This window comes from Ornithodoros turicata, chromosome 10 (assembly GCF_037126465.1).
Source record: "Ornithodoros turicata isolate Travis chromosome 10, ASM3712646v1, whole genome shotgun sequence".
In the NCBI taxonomy this organism is placed as follows: domain Eukaryota; kingdom Metazoa; phylum Arthropoda; class Arachnida; order Ixodida; family Argasidae; genus Ornithodoros; species Ornithodoros turicata.
In genome coordinates this window covers 8,759,113-8,778,169 of record NC_088210.1, presented here as the reverse complement: position 1 = coordinate 8,778,169, position 19,057 = coordinate 8,759,113, and the positions used below count along the sequence as shown (strand labels likewise).

Below are 19,057 nucleotides of genomic sequence, written 5' to 3'. Positions count from 1 at the left end.
GCTGTATATCCGCATCCGATCCGCTACCGATCCGCTGCCTTCGCATCCGCATCCGATCCGCATCCGACCTCGAGCCATCCGCATCCGATCCGCACACCGCAGTAAATGCTAAAGTTTCATCCGAATCCGCAATTATCTTGCGGATATCCGCGGATATCCGCTTCCATCCGCGGATGGTGCAGGGCTCTAACGTAGGCCTTCGTTGGTATTCAACTTCAAAACCCCATCAGCGGTCACCCGAAGCCACATGAACGCGCAATGTGCTATGCGCTCACTTATCTGTCAACAACGGGCGCAATATTGTGCAACAACCCTACCGCGCAAGCAATACACCTTCCGCAGTTCACATGCGACAGCGGAGGTCAAACGTGGCATCCCTCCCTTTCCTCCTTCTTTGGTAAACCCTGCTTCCAAGTCCAACCGAGTGCAGGCTGACCGCACCCTCCAAGCAGCATACCCCTCCTTCGCTTACGCTTTTGCTGCCACTACCAGGAAACCCACGCAAACACAGGCGAGCAGGACGCTAGCGTCGTAATCCTGCAGCCGGGCACACCCCACGTAGGCCTTTCTTGGAGTTCAACTTCAAAAACCCCGTCACCGACTTCAGCAACCATCATAGGAATTCAACTTCAAAACCCCATCACAAACTTCAACTTCAAAATCCATCACCGACTTCAGAACCCATCATAGGAATTCAACTTCAAAACCCCATCACAAACTTCAACTTCAAAATCCATCACCGACTTCAGAACCCATCATAGGAATTCAACTTCAAATCCCCATCACAAACTTCAACTTCAAAATCCATCACCGACTTCAGAACCCATCATAGGAATTCAACTTCAAATCCCCATCACAAACTTCAACTTCAAAATCCATCACCGACTTCAGAACCCATCATAGGAATTCAACTTCAAATCCCCATCACAAACTTCAACTTCAAAATCCATCACCGACTTCAGAACCCATCATAGGAATTCAACTTCAAATCCCCATCACAAACTTCAACTTCAAAATCCATCACCGACTTCAGAACCCATCATAGGAATTCAACTTCAAATCCCCATCACAAACTTCAACTTCAAAATCCATCACCGACTTCAGAACCCATCATAGGAATTCAACTTCAAATCCCCATCACAAACTTCAACTTCAAAATCCATCACCGACTTCAGAACCCATCATAGGAATTCAACTTCAAAACCGCGATGGGATCTGAAGTTGAATTCTGATCATGGGTTCTGAAGTTGAATTCTGATGATGGGTTCTGAAGTTGAATGATGGGTTATGATGTGATGGATTCTGAAGTTGAAGTTGAATGATGTGATGTGATGTGATGGGTTCTGAAGTTGAAGTTGAATGATGGGTTATGATGTGATGAATTCTGAAGTTGAAGTTGAATGATGGGTTATGAAGTGATGAATTCTGAGGTTGAAGTTGAGTTACGGGCTCGTGATGTGATGGTTTATGACTGTGATGTGATGTGATGGGCTTTGCGGAAAACTGACCATGATGTGATGTTGAATGAATTCTTAGCAAAATGCCGACCTATGCCCACAAGTCACTCCACGGAACATCCATCTTTTCTTGGCGGGTAAGAGTCACGACGCCACTGTCACAAAACCCGACTATGGCCACTTTAACAACAATTTAACAAAAAGCAACAATTTACTTCCTTTCCAAATGTCAGGGTGCGAAGACAATACTCAGGTATCGGGGGCCAAGAGACTCTGGGCGAAAACACGTGGCATCGGATTACCGTGGACGGTCCGAACAACCCGAAAAGGCCATGCCTGATCTCGCCGTACAGGGGCTCGAGAACTACCCGGAGGACGCACACTCGGACTGTCCCTCCAACGCGCCTGACAAAACATCTGGAAGCAATAAGTTTGCGGATCCCGAAGCTGTCATGGCGAACTGAACCAATTCCCGTGCAACAGCTCTTCTCTAACGTAACTCGCAATCAAACGAAAATTCGCAAAAGAACTTGTCGCCCTGTGCGGCAGTGCCCCTTTGACTGGGGGAGCCGTGCTACCTCATCTGTAAATGAGGGGGAGACGTCGCTCCCCCTGTTCCGGCGCTCCTGCCACTGCAGCCACTGCGTTGCTGTTGAAGATCTCGAACACATTCTTCTCCATTGCCCACACTACCAATCTTCCCGAACCGTACTCTCCGCATCCCTCAACGAGTCAAACTTCCACGCCCTCTCTCACAAAATTGCTTGGTCCCTTGGCAGCGTTGGTGTCGCGTTTGTCGGTTCACATAAACGTTCAACCGTCGTGTAACCTTCTAGGAATGGTGCAAAAATATTGGAATAAAAGCAGCTGTCGACCTCGAATTTACCATGTGAATTTACGTTACTAATGAGTAATGAGGCGCATCCTATTTACAGTACACGCATCATGCATGCTGTATGTGACGCAGCCAGGCTGTTCCACATCAATTTTTCAGGCTTGTCGCAGAGGCTTTCTCGAGGAAGCGCACCAAAAATAACCGATGCTCATCTCGAGTATACCAACTATTCTTCAAAGAGAATTCCATGAAAATTGTCGCACAAAATAAAGCACGTCTCAATTTTGGTTTCGACATGGTGGTGGCTCTGTAATAACGTGGCAAAGTAAGAGTAACGCATTACTGTCGAGTAACGGGAACGTGTTCTGCTTTGGTAACGGGTAACGTATTTAGTTCCTTTTCTTTTTCGTGGTAACGAGTAACGGTATTTAGTTCCTTTTTTTGTGTCGGTAACGTGTACAAGTCTATTTTTGAACATCCATAAATTGCTTTGTTGCTCTGCCACTCCCTGGGTAAATAGGTGACAATGTGAAACGGAGATAGCTTTGTGTACTGTTCTTTGCCAGGTATTTCGCGATAAGCTCCACCGACATCACTGAGAAGTGGTGGCACGTGTTCGAAAATTGTGCTTTCCAGATAATCTCCGCACTGAAGAGCAAGTTGCAGACGACACACGGTTATTTTGATTGTGAGTTTGTGGACGTTGTAACCAACGAAGCTCTCGAGATAACGACTCAATGGGCTGGGATGTTAAAGGGACTATGAAACGATCCTCTTCTCTTCTCTGTTCGATAGAATGATTGTTTCTGAATATAAGCGAGCATTTCTTACAACATAATTTGACACGAATTATAAGCGCGAAGCGACCTTTCGAAGCACCTTTCGAAGCGACAAGTAAAACTGAAATCGCAAGGTATCTATGCGTCGTATTCCGATGTCTCGCCTCTTTCCAGAATTACCAACAACTTCGACAAACGCTTCGTGTACACTCTTAAAAATGAACTTCACCGCACAGCACGCTCCTAGCCAACCATGATCTCGAATGATATCGTTATCTGGCCTGATTTGTTGAAAACGGGAGGCGCACGGCTTTTCTGTGACACTTATGCTGTTCATAATTGTCACAGAAAAGGCGTACGCCTTCCGTTTTCAACAAATCAGGGCAGATAACGATATCATTGGAGGTGATGGTTGGCTAGGAGCGTGCTATGCAGTGAAGTTGATTTTTAAGAGTGCAGGACAACATTCAAGCAGCGGAAATAAAACCACGTACAAATCTATTATTATTATTATTATTATTATTATTATTATTATTATTATTATTATTATTATTATCATCATCATCATCATCATCATTTAGAACAGGGGTGCGAACACTCATATCATGTACAATCGACTCGGTCAGTTGCACCCCAACCAGTGGGCTGTCACTGTCGCTCCTCCTCGGTTTTCTCTAAGTCTCAGGACTCGTGAACTGTATGTATAACGTTGTACTAGTTTCCCTTTTTTTTCTTTCTCTTTCCTTACCTTCCCCTTTTCTTTTTCGTTTTCCTCTTATTCTTTTTCCTTTCCTTCCGTTTTTTTTTCATCTTCCTTTTCCCCATTTCTTTTTCGTTTTTTCCCCTTTCTTTTTCTTTCCTTCCCTTTTTCATTTTCGCCTTCTCGGAATAGCAATCCGACTCTTTGCCTGGCTAACCTTCCCTTTCTTTCTTCATAATAAACATATATCCCCCTACACTCAGTTTCTGTGTTTCGCACACTCTTCCGCCGTGCAAGTCTTGTCGAGGAGGTATACCTATACAGGGGGTTTCACGAAAAGTCAGCCACAGTTTTAAAACAATGGTTCATCACACACCAATCATCTGTAAAAGCTATCTCTGTAAAATGGTTGCCCTTCTATGTGCCGGCCCATGAAACTTCCTGTCGTCAGCATGAGAGGGAGCTAATAGTCACTGCGTACACCGTGTTCGACAGAGGCGTTGCGTAATTATGATAGCATATGATGTCCTCCTAACAGCACCATGCGTTCTTTCAGAGCTTTCATGCAGCAACCTTGAAACACCCCAAAGGACGTGAGTCAGGCGACCGTTAACTCACTGCATATTATTTTTATTATCTGCTAGTATCACAGAGTATATATTGCTGAAGATGTTGACGACTTTAGACAAGAAGGCAGCGCTTGGAGTCAACAGATCCTGGTGCAGCGTCAGCAAAGTAGTTGATGAAGTCGTCCAGGTACAGAGACACACGCGTGTGCAGCATGGGGTGCTTACCTTCGTGGCCCCCGGACACGAGACCGAATACGGTCCAGACGCCACCGACCTTGTTGGAGATGGGACCTCCTAGGTCGTGCTGAAGAAAAATATATTAAAAAAAGTAGTAAGGAATGACTGTTGGAAATGTAACCCTCCTTATTTGCTACGAAGTTGCTAAGACACGTACCTGGCAGGGCGAGCCCAACCTGAGGAAGGTGCAGAAGACAGTGTTCGGGACTGGGCTATGACTTTCGTCGTAACACTTGTCGTTCGTGATAACATCGACGAAGGCTTGACGGAGGCGAGGGGCGCGCTCGTCGTCGTGACTGTGGTCGTGGTCGTGGCTGTGGTCGTGACCGTGGTCGTGGTCATGGGTGTGGGTGTGGTCCGCTAAAGAAAAACAGAGTGATAAGGGTTGGAATCGCTGCTCGCCAAGATTGTCCTAAAAATCACAACTCGTGTGCTTATGTCGCGGGAGGGCTTCGATGGTTTTGCCCACCTATACCTGTGGAATAATTTACGGTGGTTCTGTGGTTTAATTTCTTGCTCACGTGAGGATTCTTTAAAGGAAAAATCTGGACCCCAGATGCGAAGTAAATAGGTTTTATGAGATCACTTCTTAGATCTTTCCGAGCCACCACGCAAAACATTTCGTTCATATTCGGCTCAGAGATTTTGTAATGCAATTTTCAACTTGCATCTTTTGCCCCCGACTGAAAGCCGCGCTTCGAACGGTCGTTACGTCAGGAGCGTTCTCTTCCGGTGTCTGCTCGGCTCCTCTCGGCGGGCTGTGTGTGGTACTTTGTGTGTCGCCGTTCCTGATTTCCGTACTTTTAATACGCATGGCATTCCTGCTTCTTCTTAACCGTGACTAGTTACTGCATATGGGACGGTGTTGTTGAGCGATGACGATGAGGCGTAGGCGTTGCTTAGTGCATCGTGAGAACAAGAGCGAAAACACAACCTGCGTGTGGTGTTTCCGGCCTGCGGAGACCGAAACCCTTAAAACAGTTGCGGATAGCCAGTATTCACCGTCCTGGATAAAAGCTCGGTGCAGTACGAATTCCTTTTTAAGAGACGAGTAAGTGTTATCAGGTGTCGACTTCGTTCTCGTCCCAGATTTGGCCTACGCATCGTAAACATTTAGTCAGGCGCGTCAGTGATTTATCCAGACCCCCCCACCCACACACACATACCCTAACACCTCCTAACTTTTTCACCTGTGTATCCCCTACAGAGAGTACCCTTGCGATTTTAGCTCTAGACATTTGTCGGTATTGATATGTTAAGCCGTAATGACGTAACTATAATAATGCCCCCCCCCTCCGCAATTTTTTCGAACGCCCCTCCACGTTTGGGATTCTGGATAAACCGCTGAGGCGCGTCTCTCTCGAAGTACAGCACCAACACCAACATAACAACTGTCACACCGAAAAACATACGTTATTAAACCAAATTGCCAACCCCCACCGGGTCAAGTCTCAAAATTTCACTTTGCAGCTCACCCAAGCGCAGATTGTTCTGGTGCCGTCTTGCGCAATTGTGATGTCGGGAACAAAACGAAGAAACCGAAACCGCATATATGGGTTAACAGTATAATTCATTTTCTCTAAAACAGGGGAGCTTTCGCCCTTTCTCTTTTACGTGGATGATACACCTGCGGAGCGCAATCGAATGCAACCGGCGCAACCCGAATATCTTCCAGAGGTCCGGCCTGTCGATTTAACGTGCGCCGAAATCTGGTAGCGCCCCGCACTATATAGAGCCCTCCCTGTTTGTAAACGAACGACGTCATATAGTGTTCGACAGCGCCACCAATTTGGTAGAGTTCAACAACGCTCGAAGATAGGGGCGAACAAGGTCGCGCCCGAAAGCCACGGTCTTGAGGGGATTACGTTGGTCCCCGAAAGGGACGCGACCTTCGGTCCTACTTTTCTTTCCATAGGAGGCAGCGAACAAGTTCCCATTCGTGAAACCCAGCCCTCCCCTTCTGATTTGTTTCGGTTTCAGTCTCTCTACCAACGTCATGATGACGTTTCTCGGGCAGAGTTCTATTTTACATCAGTTGCAGAATATGAAGTGTCCGAGTAATTCGTGCCATGCCACCGAATGGACCTTTTTCATAACGGTCCATGCGCATACCTATGACCTTGAGGCGCCGGAGAGGGTTATTTTCATCTTCACTAGATGGCGCACTATGGAAACGACAGAAATGGGGACCAGCAGAGAGACCGCACGAAGGACGCGAGCTCCCCGGTTCCACTCCGTACAGGTTTGGCCCTTTGTGCTAGTCACGTGGGATTTGTTTTGAGGCGCTCCGAGCGTAGTTCGCTGGAGAGCCGCTAGGTCACGACGCGTATGTGAAAAAGGTCTATTGCTACAGCGTTGAGAGAGATTGTGAACAAAAAGAATACCGTGGCTGTGACCCCATCCAGTTCCATAGACGGTTTGTGGAAGAGGCTGGTTCTCCTTCGGGAGACAGATGGGTGAGATACGGTCTGTGAACTCGACTTGCTTCTCCAACTTTAATATGGCGATGTTGTCCTGCAGGGAAAGACATATTATTCGCTGGACAGTGCCTTCATAAAGTATAGGATCCGGGGATTACGAAGAACAACGGCAGGCTATATACCCTGTGGCCTCCAGTGTAGTTGGGGTAGACGCAAGCCTCTTCGATTTTCAGCCAGACTTCACCCTGGTCATTCTGGTTTCGGGTATGAGATCCGAGATGGACCTTGATGTCCTTAGACTTTGATTTCCTGAAAGGTGTTGCACCTTGCGTTCAGAATAGACGCTTGACTATCAAAGGAACATCGATGATTAGATATTTCATCTTGTTAGCGGCCGCTAACAAGAGTTAGGTATAAACAAGGTCGTATTTTTTTTTACAGGGTACAAGGCAATGTGTAGCGGCCGAAGAAATAAGGATGCAAGCATGGTCACAGACAGGGGCGGATCTAGGATTTTCCCGAGGGGGGGGGGGGTACGCTATGGATAAGTGCCACGTGCATGCTGGGATTGGTCCACTGAACCCTATGTTAAAGTATGGAATTGAGGTGGGTCCGGACACCTGGACCCCCCCTCCCTAGATCCGCACCTGCGCAGACACAATTGCTTGTGCGTGACTGCGTGTCGGTTTCTACGATATACACAATATGGGCAACCCTTCCATGAAGGGAAAGGAGCGTTAGCGTGCGCGCTTTCCCCACGTGACCGCTGACGTCGCACAAGGTTCGTTACGTCACAGCTTTGCGAAGCCTCCGAGCACTGGGGTAACACTCGGAACAGAGCCCTTTCGTGTCGAGTCGCAATGATTGCTCCGTTGATGTCTGGTGAACTTACCAAAGGCACCTGGCGGCCGTGAGGACGTACTGGTCGGAGATTAGGACACCGCTACAGAGATGCTGGTTGTCAGCGGTGTTGAGTTCAGCGTGCCAGGGCCAGCTTCCCGATACGGCCTCAACTCCACCTTCAACGCGGTCCTCGACCATGAGGTTCGCCTTGATCGCTGGCTTTCCGCAGTTTTCAGTTCCTATCAAGAACGACGAAAAACAATGTTGGGCATTAGATTTTTAAACGAAGGACTCATTAAAGGGAATATGAAATTTCCCGAACCCCCATACTTTTTTTCGATGGAAACTGTTCTTCCCGCAGAGAAACTAATATGCCACAAATTTTTCCGGACGAAATCGCTCCAATCTGCGAGGAGCGCGCGCTGGAAATGTCTCTTCCGCGTTCCTCCTCTCCCGCGCATATTTCCCTGCCGATGGTGTAACTGTACGGACCGCTCTTCGGTTTCCCGTTACGTCACCGGTGTTGCACAATGGCAAGTAATGCCGCGAGCTCGCGCTGTGGCTGCCGCCACTGCCGAAATCTGCCGATCGCGCGAAAGCTGCTGTCATGGAGATTTCCACTCCCGATGAACGCATACGCGGGATCCTACGGCGCATGCTCCTGGCGGGATTCCTCGGCTCGGCAACACGTCACGATGACGTGTTGCTGAGCCGGCCGTGGTCGCGTCAAGTTACCCGAGTTACCCGTTGTGTCTCCGCTCGGCAGCTCGTCACGGCGCGGCGCCAGCTGTCCTCCCTTCGCCGCTCCGTTTAAATTCGCTCCCGAGAAATCCGCTCGCGCGACGAAAGTAAAATTTCGGTTCTAGACTCAGAAAAATGTCTTCTTTCGAACGAAACGAAGAAAAAAATCGTTTCATAGTCCCTTTAACTCATTACGGTGTCATCCCATACATTCATTCTTCGGTGAGGCTCGAAGCGCTGTAAGGTATACACTCATTAACCGACATCATGATGCCGCCACGATATTATTTTGATCCACGCCGATCGATTCCATTCTGGTACACCCCACGTGAAACCCTTGAAATGTCTGAAAGGGTTTTCTTGCGGGAAATACGTGCAAACGTTTCATGTAGCATTGTTGGGCGCAGTGCAGGGTGTTTCTAAGTTAATTGTCGCGAGTCTTCAAGCAACGATGTGTAAAAGCGAAGTATATTACTGGTATACCCTGGCGCGTTATAATGGAAAAGAACAAACCTTCGGGTCAGACGTAGCGATTTGAGGGAAGTGCGTGGCATATACAAGCCGGTATATTTACCGGCTACACACAGCTGCTCTACTAGTATATGTTACCCTTTCTACGTATGCCTATTCACCTAGGCAGCAGGCGGATATTGTGCTAGAAAAGGACGAACATTTCCTCCCTGAACACAAGCTATAAAAGTTCATTTCTGTAATTCCTGCTTTGTTGTTTGGGAGGTTATTAAACTTTGCATCGGCGCTTCTAAATTTAACAACACATATTGATACGTTAGATGCGCTCTCGTTCCGTTTAACTCCAAGACGTTACTATCATATTGTGCGGAAGAAATAGCCTCATCTGCATCATTATCGTCATCATATTCGTCACCTTTATCTTCTCGCGCCTCATACACGCTTGAGGAGCAACAACAACAACAACACGCGCCTCTGCACACGAACGCGCAGGAATATATTTCTTCGATTGTCTAGCCATAGCCTCCTATATACTGATCAGTATATAGGAGGCTATGGTCTAGCACGGTTTTCGGCGGTACCCGGGAGGTACCCGGGTTCGAATCCCGGTGCCGACTGTGCTGTCTGGGGTTTTTCCTGGGTTTTCCTCAGGCACTTTCAGACAAATGTCGGCACAGTTTCCTTAGAAGTCGGCCCAGGACACACATTCCCCCAGGGCGTCAGTCGTAACCAAACTCGTCATGAAATAAGCACGAAGAGAGAAAGAAGACTTACCCGTCAGCCGGGCCATGGCCAACGTCGCCGACAGGGCCACGAAAAGCACGTGCAGGAAGGCCATGTTTCCGTTCGCTTCTTGGAGAGCTAACTTGGGGAACAGCCGTAAGAGCTTGCTTTTAAAGCAGTTTCATCGCGCAAAAGTCCACTGGATCACGTGGACATTACATTTCCATTTCGACATCAATAGAAGTTCGTGTCTCGCAAGAAGATAAGGTTGGGTAAATCATTTGCATAATAATGGAGAAAACCCAGGTGTGAACGCCACAGGAAACTCGCGATAAAGCGCACACAGTGATATCGCCATATTCTGTATGTTGCTTATTTAAGATCTATTGTTCGCGGGTGGAGCATTGTGGTTGACATGTTATCCGCAGACATCTTTCAGATTGGCTTTCAAAAGGCAAAAAAATCATGCTATATGCTCACTGATGTCTGGTGTCTATTCTGGAATACTTTATTGTGTCAATGATAACGATGTAGCGTTACGAAAGAAGTTCTTGCCACCGTCAATTGAAGTGGTCAGATGTCTCAATTGCTTCACAGAAATCATAGAGAGTGAGAGAGAGAGACGGTCATGCCATGGGGTAAAGTGGGGCTACTTGAAGACGGGGGCAGTTTGGGTTTTTCGCCTGGCATTTTCTTAGCAATATTTTTTTTTCTCTTGTGTGACACCAGGGTGAGCACAGTCGTTGTCTATGGGCTTTGTAGTAACGTGTTGGCGTTCTACAAGTGGGCTTTTTAGAAAGGACGTGAGACGCTGTTCTGCAGATGTGGTCGAGGTAAGAGGGGGCTTTTTTTTACCCATCTGTAACTTTCGCGAGCATTGACTTCCAATTTACTCATTTCTGCTCCTCTGCTAATAAAATATGACCTCACCGTTATGATGGCGCAGCCAGACCTCCAAGGTAGGGGGGGGGCTCGCACTTACGCCATGAACTGCAACAACTTTCGCGTTCGTCACACTGGTCCCCCCCCCAACCCCCATATATTATGTTCTCCTCGGATTTGCACGATTTGGGTGAGTCGATCCGTGGCAGGTAGGTAGGGGGGGGCCTCGAGCCCCCCCCCCTTCCCCTGTGGCTACGCCACTGTAGCTGCATTACTGCCCTGTGTTTCCATGTGCACTACTCGTGGCTGACCGTTTCGGCTGGCCCAAACAAAAGACAAAATTTAAACCCGGCATTAATTTTTGATGTCCTCAACTTGTGGAGTAAGTTGATGAAAATATGTAGCCTGTCATTTTGTGCCTGTCATATATGGTTTAGCACCACAGTAGTTTGTGCAGGATTCAGTTAACGAATTATGGTACAATTTAGGCGATTATTCTGACTTCTATTAACAAAATAGCTCAACTGTCTTCGACATAGACAACCTTACCCACTTTATTTTGAATAGCCATTTTAGGAGGACAGTTTCACAGTTTCGTGGCAGTCGTAATACACATTTGCGTACGTTTAGAGAAGTTCGGGTATCATAGCGCAGGCTTTTCCGAAAGTCACCGAAAAGCAGACGCTGGCAAATTCGGCGAAAACGAATATCCGCCGATAACCACCGCAAGAAAGGCCTGAAATTGTAGTCTGAGAGTGTCCTAGAATGCACCAGTAAACCACAAATAAGCAGACATGTACGCGTTACCGAAAAACTGAAAAAAAAAAGGAACTGAAAACCGTTACTCGTTACGTCGAAAAATAAAGAACGAAATACGTTACCCGTTACCCAACAAGCATAAAGAACGCGTTCCCGTTACTCGCAAGTAAATAGTTACATTAGCGTTACTCATCGCGTTACTAAAGAAGCATGAGCGAGACGGAGTCGTCTCATATTTTATTCATAGTAAGAGATTTATGGACTATTACATTTCAGTAATAATAACTGATGTTCAAAATTGAGGTAAGAGAGTTTTGCACGTTTCCTTGTGAAAATGTCTGCCGCACAGCTAAAGAGGCGCTCCACAGACGCACTCGAAGGAACAGCGGTGTTCACCCTCAAGAATACGTCGTGAAGTCGGGGAAAGTCTGCCTTCATCTTCGAGAGCGGGTAATCTTCCGGAGTTGCCAGAAAGCCAGTGAGCTCAGGGTGCCCAGCATGTTCACCACCCGGTCGTCCAAGACCACGTGCAAGCATGAAAAAGTCGTCTCCACGGGAGCTTGACGTTGTGGCTGCCTTCCCAGGTGTCTTCGCTGACGTTGGCGGGGCGTCGCAAAGTTCTCTCTGAAGCAGGTCCCTGACGGCCCCCTACCTGAGTTGTGTCACACGTTACAAGCAAGAAAGGGCGTCTTACTGAAGGCTGGGGATTGTAGCAGCGTGTATAATTTCCCAAATGCAGCTGAACCGACGTTGAACAAATACGAACCAGAATGCTGGTCTTTTATTCTCTGAACACGCTGTTATTCACAGGGAGATGTGATACACCATGAAGAGAAAAACGCCCAGAAGGTCCCAGCCATGCACGTGCTCACGGGCCGCGCAGAGCGGGAAAATTTTGCTGCGCCGCGTCGCCTGCCATGTTGGAGGAAAGTGCAGAAAATGTAACGGGTAACGCGTTGGCACGTTACCAAATTTTTGTAACGAATTCCGTTACCAGTTACACACCCTTTAAAAGTAACGCGTTGTCAAGTAACGAGTTCCTTGTAACGCGTTACGTACAACTCTGCAAATAAGTCACTTTAGACCTCCTGTTTAGTAGATGCTGATGTGATGCGTTCCGTCCTTTTACTCCCGCATGAGCAAACTAGGAAATTTTGCACGCTTGCTGTGCACACGCACGCACAGACACGAACACGCAAATGATGACGAGGTAGGTGATTCACTGGCGCTGAGGCGGTATATACTGCCCTATTGTGCATTGGGGAACGGATGATGGGATGATGATGCACTCTAAGAAAAAAAGGAGTACCTTTGCCACAAAAAAATAGTCCCTTTAGGAAGTAAATGCACGGGAGCAAATGAATGTCACAGAGTGGAGACTGCGCTGTTGTAAGAGTCCCAGGTACATAATCCGTGTGCATGCATGAAAATACTTTGAAGCAAACCGTCAACCGTGACATATCGAGTTATATAAAATCTTGCGCCATACATAGGGCAAAATTTGCGAAGAAAGTTACGCTAATTTCTTACTCTGTGTGGCTGGAAAATTGCTACGTTGGCTGAGTTATAAGGCCATATGCCGTTCAAATTGACCAAGGGCAGATATTTACGAAGACTGTTGCATTCAGGAGACCATTCGCGAAGTTCAGTGACACTTCGCAGTCCTGGGGAGTAAATGTCGGCTTAGGGGACTAAAATAGAGAGTAATTGCAGTCTAGGGGAGTAGAAGCTGCAATTACTTCCGGTTTTACTCATTTTTTTCTTAGAGTGTGGGGCAAACTCTGTCATTAATCTGTCAATGCGAGGCCAATTATTAACTCTATTTTCAGCTGGAGGTGGAGCTCTACGACCTGTTCTGGTCGTGGTGCACGACCTGGAGCTGTTCCTGCAAGCTCAGAACAAGGCAGTGTCATAACTAGGGTTCCGAGTTTTCGGAGTTTTCAGTTTTGAAAATTCGGAGGGTGTTTATCGGAGTTTTCAACTTTTCGGAAATTCGGAGTTTCTCGGAGGATTAAAAAGTCTGAAAAATGAACGGCGCCGATTTCGGAGTATTGCGGAGCAGTCATCGCAGAGACAATTCAAGGAAAGGTGGGCAAAAGTGACTGGGACCACACGATATAACGCACGGATGTTTTAATACCCAGAGCTATTGAAGTACGAACGAGCGTGTTTGCACAACTTGTGAATGGTGCCCAGACTCAAAATGAGTAGCAGCTGTGACGAACACAGAACTGTTCTGTGCCAAACTAGCCCAGTACCCGGAGTCAAGTAGTCACTAGGGTCGAGGATACATAGAACAGATGGGACAAATGTGTGTGATATCCTCCTTTTGGGCCATTCATGCGTCCAGCGACCCTGAAGACCACTTCTGACCTTCTCTTTTGTTTTAGTTGCGAATCAGTTTGAAGTCGAAAACTAGGTGTGGCAGAAGGGGGACAAAGGAAGAATGAAACGGGAAAAACCTTTTTGCCGCCCGCGGGCGTTAAAAAAATCGGAATTTATCGGATAAATCCGATGTTTTGCAAACAACATCGGAGGGAGCTTATCGGAGTCTATCGGATAAATCCGAAAAGTCGGAAGCCTAGTCATAACCAAAGGGCACGCCAGGTGCGGCGGACTGCCGCTTGTGCAGTGTCCAGAAGGATCAAGTGCGTGGACACATCTCACGCTCGCGAGTACACGCTGGCTACGGTTCACGAACAGCTCCAATGCATACACGTAATGCATGCAAATGAAATGTTGGCAGTCAGTATTGGCATTTTTTGTGTGTGTGCGTGTGTGGGGCAGGGGGCTGTAAGGGGTGTCTGGATAGATCACTGCAATGGGCTGGTGTAATCGTACGCCGCCGCGATCGGCCTTCATTTGTCTAGGCTTCTTTGGGATAAGTCGATTGTCACCAGCATCAAAGTCAACGCGGCGCAGAGAAAGGTAAAACAAGAGGCGGGAACACTTCCCCCTCTCCCCGCAAATACCGTGCGCTTTTCTTTGCGACAATAAAGCAGAAGAGCTAAAGTCGAATTTTTACTATTTTTTTAGACTATTTCTGTTGCGATACTGTGCATAGCTTAGATTGGGTGTGTGGTTTTTCGTGGAGGACTTCATATTTCTGTCAAAAAAAAAGAAAAAAGAAAGAGGCTCGCTTGGCAATTTTCGAAGTTCAATTGAAAAAAAAAATTTCCCGCCTTTAAAAATTGTCAAAAGCCTTCCTCAATGGTAGCAAAAGTTTCCGGAAGATAATTGCCAAAAGTCCGACAATCCTCCGCCGAGTACGTATAGCTACAGGTTTTCCCGTCGTAGTTAATCCTTATACCAATATAATCCTCATGCCGCCACTTTTAATCCTTATACCGTGGGATTTAATCCTTCTTCTGCTAAATTTAATCCTTGTGCTATCAATTTTAATCCTTATGCCATGGAATTTAATCCTAAATTCTCGGGTTATCTTTACATTACTCTTTTCACTACCATGCGACAGTGTGGAACTACCTGTCTGATTTATGACATGTTTTGAGTTTGAGTTTGAGTTTGAGTCTGATTATAGAAGAAGAAAAAAGGAAAAACAGGTCATAAATCATGCAGGTAGTCCCACACTGTCGCATTGTAGTGAAAAGAGTAATGAAAAGATAACCAGAGAATTTAGGATTAAATTCCACGGCATAAAGATTAAAATTGGTAGCACCAGGATTAAATTTAACAGAACAAGGATTAAATCCCATGGTATAAGGATTAAAAGTGGCGACATGAGAATTAAATCCAGCGAAACAAGGATTAAAAGTAACGGTATGAGGATTAAATTCCACGGTATAAGGATTAAATTCCGCGGTATAAGGATTAAATACGACGGGAAAACCTGTAGTTAGGATTTTTTATCACCTTAGGTGAAACACCCTGTATATCAACGAGAGGCGTACATTGCTGTCACAGCCTGCCACCCTTGGCTGCCGCCCCTTCAACTTGTCGAGCATCCTCTGCCCTTGGGACACCGCGGCCCACTCCAGGGGGCCTTACGTCATGTAGTTTTTTTTCTCTCTCTCTTTTAGGCGACTTGCAAAAAGGACCCATTCTTGCTCCAACAGTGATCTCAGACATTGCCACCTTCACGATCACGATCAGGATCACCATCGCCGCTCCGATCATCATCGTCATCACTCATGATTGTCACCCCTCATATTAGACACCCTAGTTATGCGATAGCGTAACACTCCTAGAGTGGAAAGCCTCCCTACTTCATCGCTAGAATATAGCTGTTGTTATTGTTGTTGCAAGCAATGTCAATGCTATGTTGCAAGTGCATTTCTTCCAAAACGCTTACGCTTAAACGCTTTGAAATTGTGTTACTGCAGTAACACAATGATTACACAATCTTGTTCTATCTGGAACTCCCACCAACAAACAGTGAATGAAATCTTGGGAACTTCCGGTGACGTTCCCCTGTCATTTATCAGTTTGTTTTTGACGACGTGTTCAAATGTTGCGGCAATGTTACATGCACAAATGGAATGTTACCGCAATGCCTCTAGTTCAATGTTGGTGGAGCATTTTGAGACGAGGCATTTTAGAAACTTTACGATTATGTTGCTCCAGCAACGTTTCACGTGCTGCAGTGGGGTAACATTATTATATAACAGGAGAATGCAAGCACATTATTAAAGCAAGGTTAATGCTATCTTAAAAGGCTGCTTAAAATCTTTGTGTGGCACTCCTGGTCCTGATTTGGTCGATTTATTCACCCTGAACAGGCTTCCGTGTTTTCAGAATTTGTTCACATATACTGTTCTGTTATTATATATTAGGACAAACAACTACAGAGTGCAGCATGACACGCCGAGACAATTAAGGCACCATAGGGCACCTTTTATTGTACCAAGGGTCAACACAAGGTACGGATCGTACCGCCGGAACTATTACATCCCTTTGACCTTTAACAGGCTCCCTCCAGAGTTCTTTCATATCACAGCAAAGTCTGAGGTAATACATGCTTTAAGAGACAAATACTATACGCACCATGGCAATTCTGTTTGAACCTGTAGTTATTTGTTTTAACTGAATCTCGTTATTGTAGTGTTATAAATTGTCCTCGAATATGTATTCCTGTAGAAACCTGTGTTAATGTAAATCCTGCTGCCGACGCAAGGCCCAGCGTCACAAGCCATCAGGCTTGGGCGGGCCCGTTTGGTATATGTATGTTTTGATGATTTCTAAATAAAAATGAAATGAAAATGAAATGAAATATTATTATTATTATTATTATTATTATTATTATTATTATTATTATTATTATTATTATAGTTTTATTAGCTTGTCCAAGAACAGCGCGATGGCCTTCTAATTTGGTACAATGGTTAGTACAAAACAGTGAAAAATTAGTCAGTTAAACATTGTACAATCAGAAACGTCAATGTCACAAATTTCATTATTATAAAGCACACACAGAGGACTCAGTGAGCTAAATCTCGGAACATTGAAAACACGACACTGGCGGAAAGTTCTCATTGGTGCATGAAAACTAATTGATTCTATCAAACGCTGGCTATCGAAAATGGCATGAACGCATTTGCACAAAAATATAATGTCTCGACTTTTGCGTCTCGCAACCAACGTTTCTAAATTGCAATGACTCAGTATTCTGTTATACTCATAAAAATATCGTCTTCCGAGGTATCTATCAAAGTACATTCTGATAAATCGGCGTTGTACATTTTCCACGGTCGATGCCAAAACATTTCCAATACAAGCAGTACTCTAGCTTTGCTAATCTACTACTCTAGCTCATCAACGTAACGCATTTTATCACGACGATACAAAGTCTTCGCTTGTTTTCTATGTGTGCTGTATATTGAGTACGAATCAACATCTCGTAATGCTCTGAAACGACGATGGAACTTGAGTTTTTTACGTAGCGCACGCCGAAGTTCGGCAGAAAACCAAAAGGGATCATTTTGTTTCCTCGCACAACTCCTAGGGACATGGAGATCAATACCTTTTTTAGCAACAGAGGTGAACAATTTGACAGCAATGTCCGCACCGGATGCGTCAAGAACTGCAGACCAGTCCAAACATTCAAAATATCGATACACATGCCAAGGTAATCGCCCTTGGCGAACTTGTAAGTGATTTTATCAAATCTACTGGACGGCGTTGAAGTAAGGTACAAGGATAACAAAAAAGGGGGAACATACACCACGTCCTCTCTCACCAAAGGTTCTCTGACAGTTTCGATACTTTCCACGTCGCAGTTTGTGAGGGCCAGATCTAGTACGTGTCCTGCATCATTTTGGAATGTATTCAACTGTCTTAAAGACAGGAGAGACATCAGAAAAAGAACTGAGTCCGCCTTGGACGCAGATCTATCGTCTGAAAGTGAGACACGACGTGGAGCAGTCCAGTCAATGTTGGGGACGTTAAAATCCCCGAGGCACAACACACGCTTTGCTCGAGGGTCCCTCGCGTATAGTTTGCCGGTGCTTAATGGCCTGCCGACATCTTCCGATCATAAGCTGCAGTACCTCCTGGCGCGAAGCCTTCGTGTGTGCCTCGGCGTCCCCCGAGCAGCAGAGACCCGAGCAGTTATTGATGAAGCGAGGGACACCCCGCTGGATGTTCTTCGCTACGGTGAGACCTAACGTCTTTTCCTCCGCCTTTTATCCCATCATCGGCGGCACCCGCTCGTATCGAAGATCTTGAGGCGCAAACACTGTAAGGTCCGCTCGGTGATGACTCAGCTGAAGCCTAGCGTCCCGCGTTTCGTAGTGAAGACAGTGGCTCCTGGTGCCCCTCCATGGTCTCTGTCACTCCAGTCACCCGCCTAACTGTTCCTGGCCTGCATGGAAGGAAAAGGGATACAGCCCTGTGTGTCGCCAAGCAGCTTACCCTGGGCATGATGAACGACAACTACACGGCTTCAACGTCGGTTTTCACTGACGGGTCATCTACTCGGGATGGCTCGTCCTCGTCATTTGTCATTCCATCTCAGTCAGTCTCCTGTGGTCACCGTCTTTCTCACAGAACATCGTCTACGTGTGCCGAGCTTTACGCCATTCTATTTGCTATGCAAAAAATATCAGCCAGTCCAGCTCAGTCCTGGGTCGTCTTTACAGACTCAAGACCCGCGCTCCAGTGTGTGGCCAACTTGGGGATACATGGATTCCTCGGTCCTGTTGTCTTTGACATCCTGCAAGCTTATAAGAAGGCGACCACTGCAGGGCACACTGTAGTATTGCAGTGGATCCCCGGACATGTCGGTATCAGCAACGAAGAAGCAGACAGAGCCGCATTGAGCGCCCATCAGCACGCAGCTTTACCCCCGATAATGATGTCGTCGGGCGACCGAAGACACCTCCTCTCGACACTCACCGGTCCCAAGATCCAGGCTCAGTGGGAACACGACATAGCTCACTCCCTTCTCTCTGATGTAGACCCCACGCTTTCCCTCGTCCTTCCTCCGCGACTACCGCGCCCCTTAACTGCTCTCTTCCACCGCATGAGGCTCAACGTTGCCTTTACACCTGCCTTTCAACACCGTCTCGGCTCCACCTCGTCTTCCCTCTGCCCCACTTGTGGAGTACACGGCGACCTCAGCCACGTCATCCTGGCTTGTGGGCAATACCACCACGAGCGTGCACTAATGGAAATCTCTATGCA

The 19,057-nt window shown here is 46.7% G+C and overlaps 2 protein-coding genes across 2 annotated transcripts in view; both read right to left on the bottom strand.

The window, feature by feature from the left end:
- LOC135370098 (COP9 signalosome complex subunit 7b-like) overlaps positions 1 to 19,057 on the bottom strand; it is a 337,544-nt gene that overhangs the window by 50,479 nt on the left and 268,008 nt on the right. The window lies entirely within an intron of this gene.
- LOC135370087 (chymotrypsin-like protease CTRL-1) lies at positions 4,381 to 9,935 on the bottom strand. Its single transcript, XM_064603778.1, has 6 exons — positions 9,827 to 9,935; positions 7,890 to 8,079; positions 7,180 to 7,306; positions 6,962 to 7,091; positions 4,735 to 4,937; positions 4,381 to 4,644 (listed from the first exon to the last, which is right to left on the bottom strand). The coding sequence occupies exons 1-6, from the start codon at positions 9,888 to 9,890 to the stop codon at positions 4,453 to 4,455; spliced, it is 906 nt and encodes a 301-aa protein (XP_064459848.1). The 5' UTR covers positions 9,891 to 9,935; the 3' UTR covers positions 4,381 to 4,452.

Bases quoted from the DNA above. Each gene is read 5' to 3' on its own strand.
- LOC135370087 (XM_064603778.1), bottom strand. From the start codon at position 9,890: ATGGCCTTCCTGCACGTGCTTTTCGTGGCCCTGTCGGCGACGTTGGCC. The intron at 8,080-9,826 runs GTAAGTCTTCTT...CGTTCTTGATAG, and splicing joins GGCCATGGCCCGGCTGACGG to GAACTGAAAACTGCGGAAAG. The intron at 4,645-4,734 runs GTACGTGTCTTA...ATTTTTCTTCAG, and splicing joins GGTTGGGCTCGCCCTGCCAG to CACGACCTAGGAGGTCCCAT.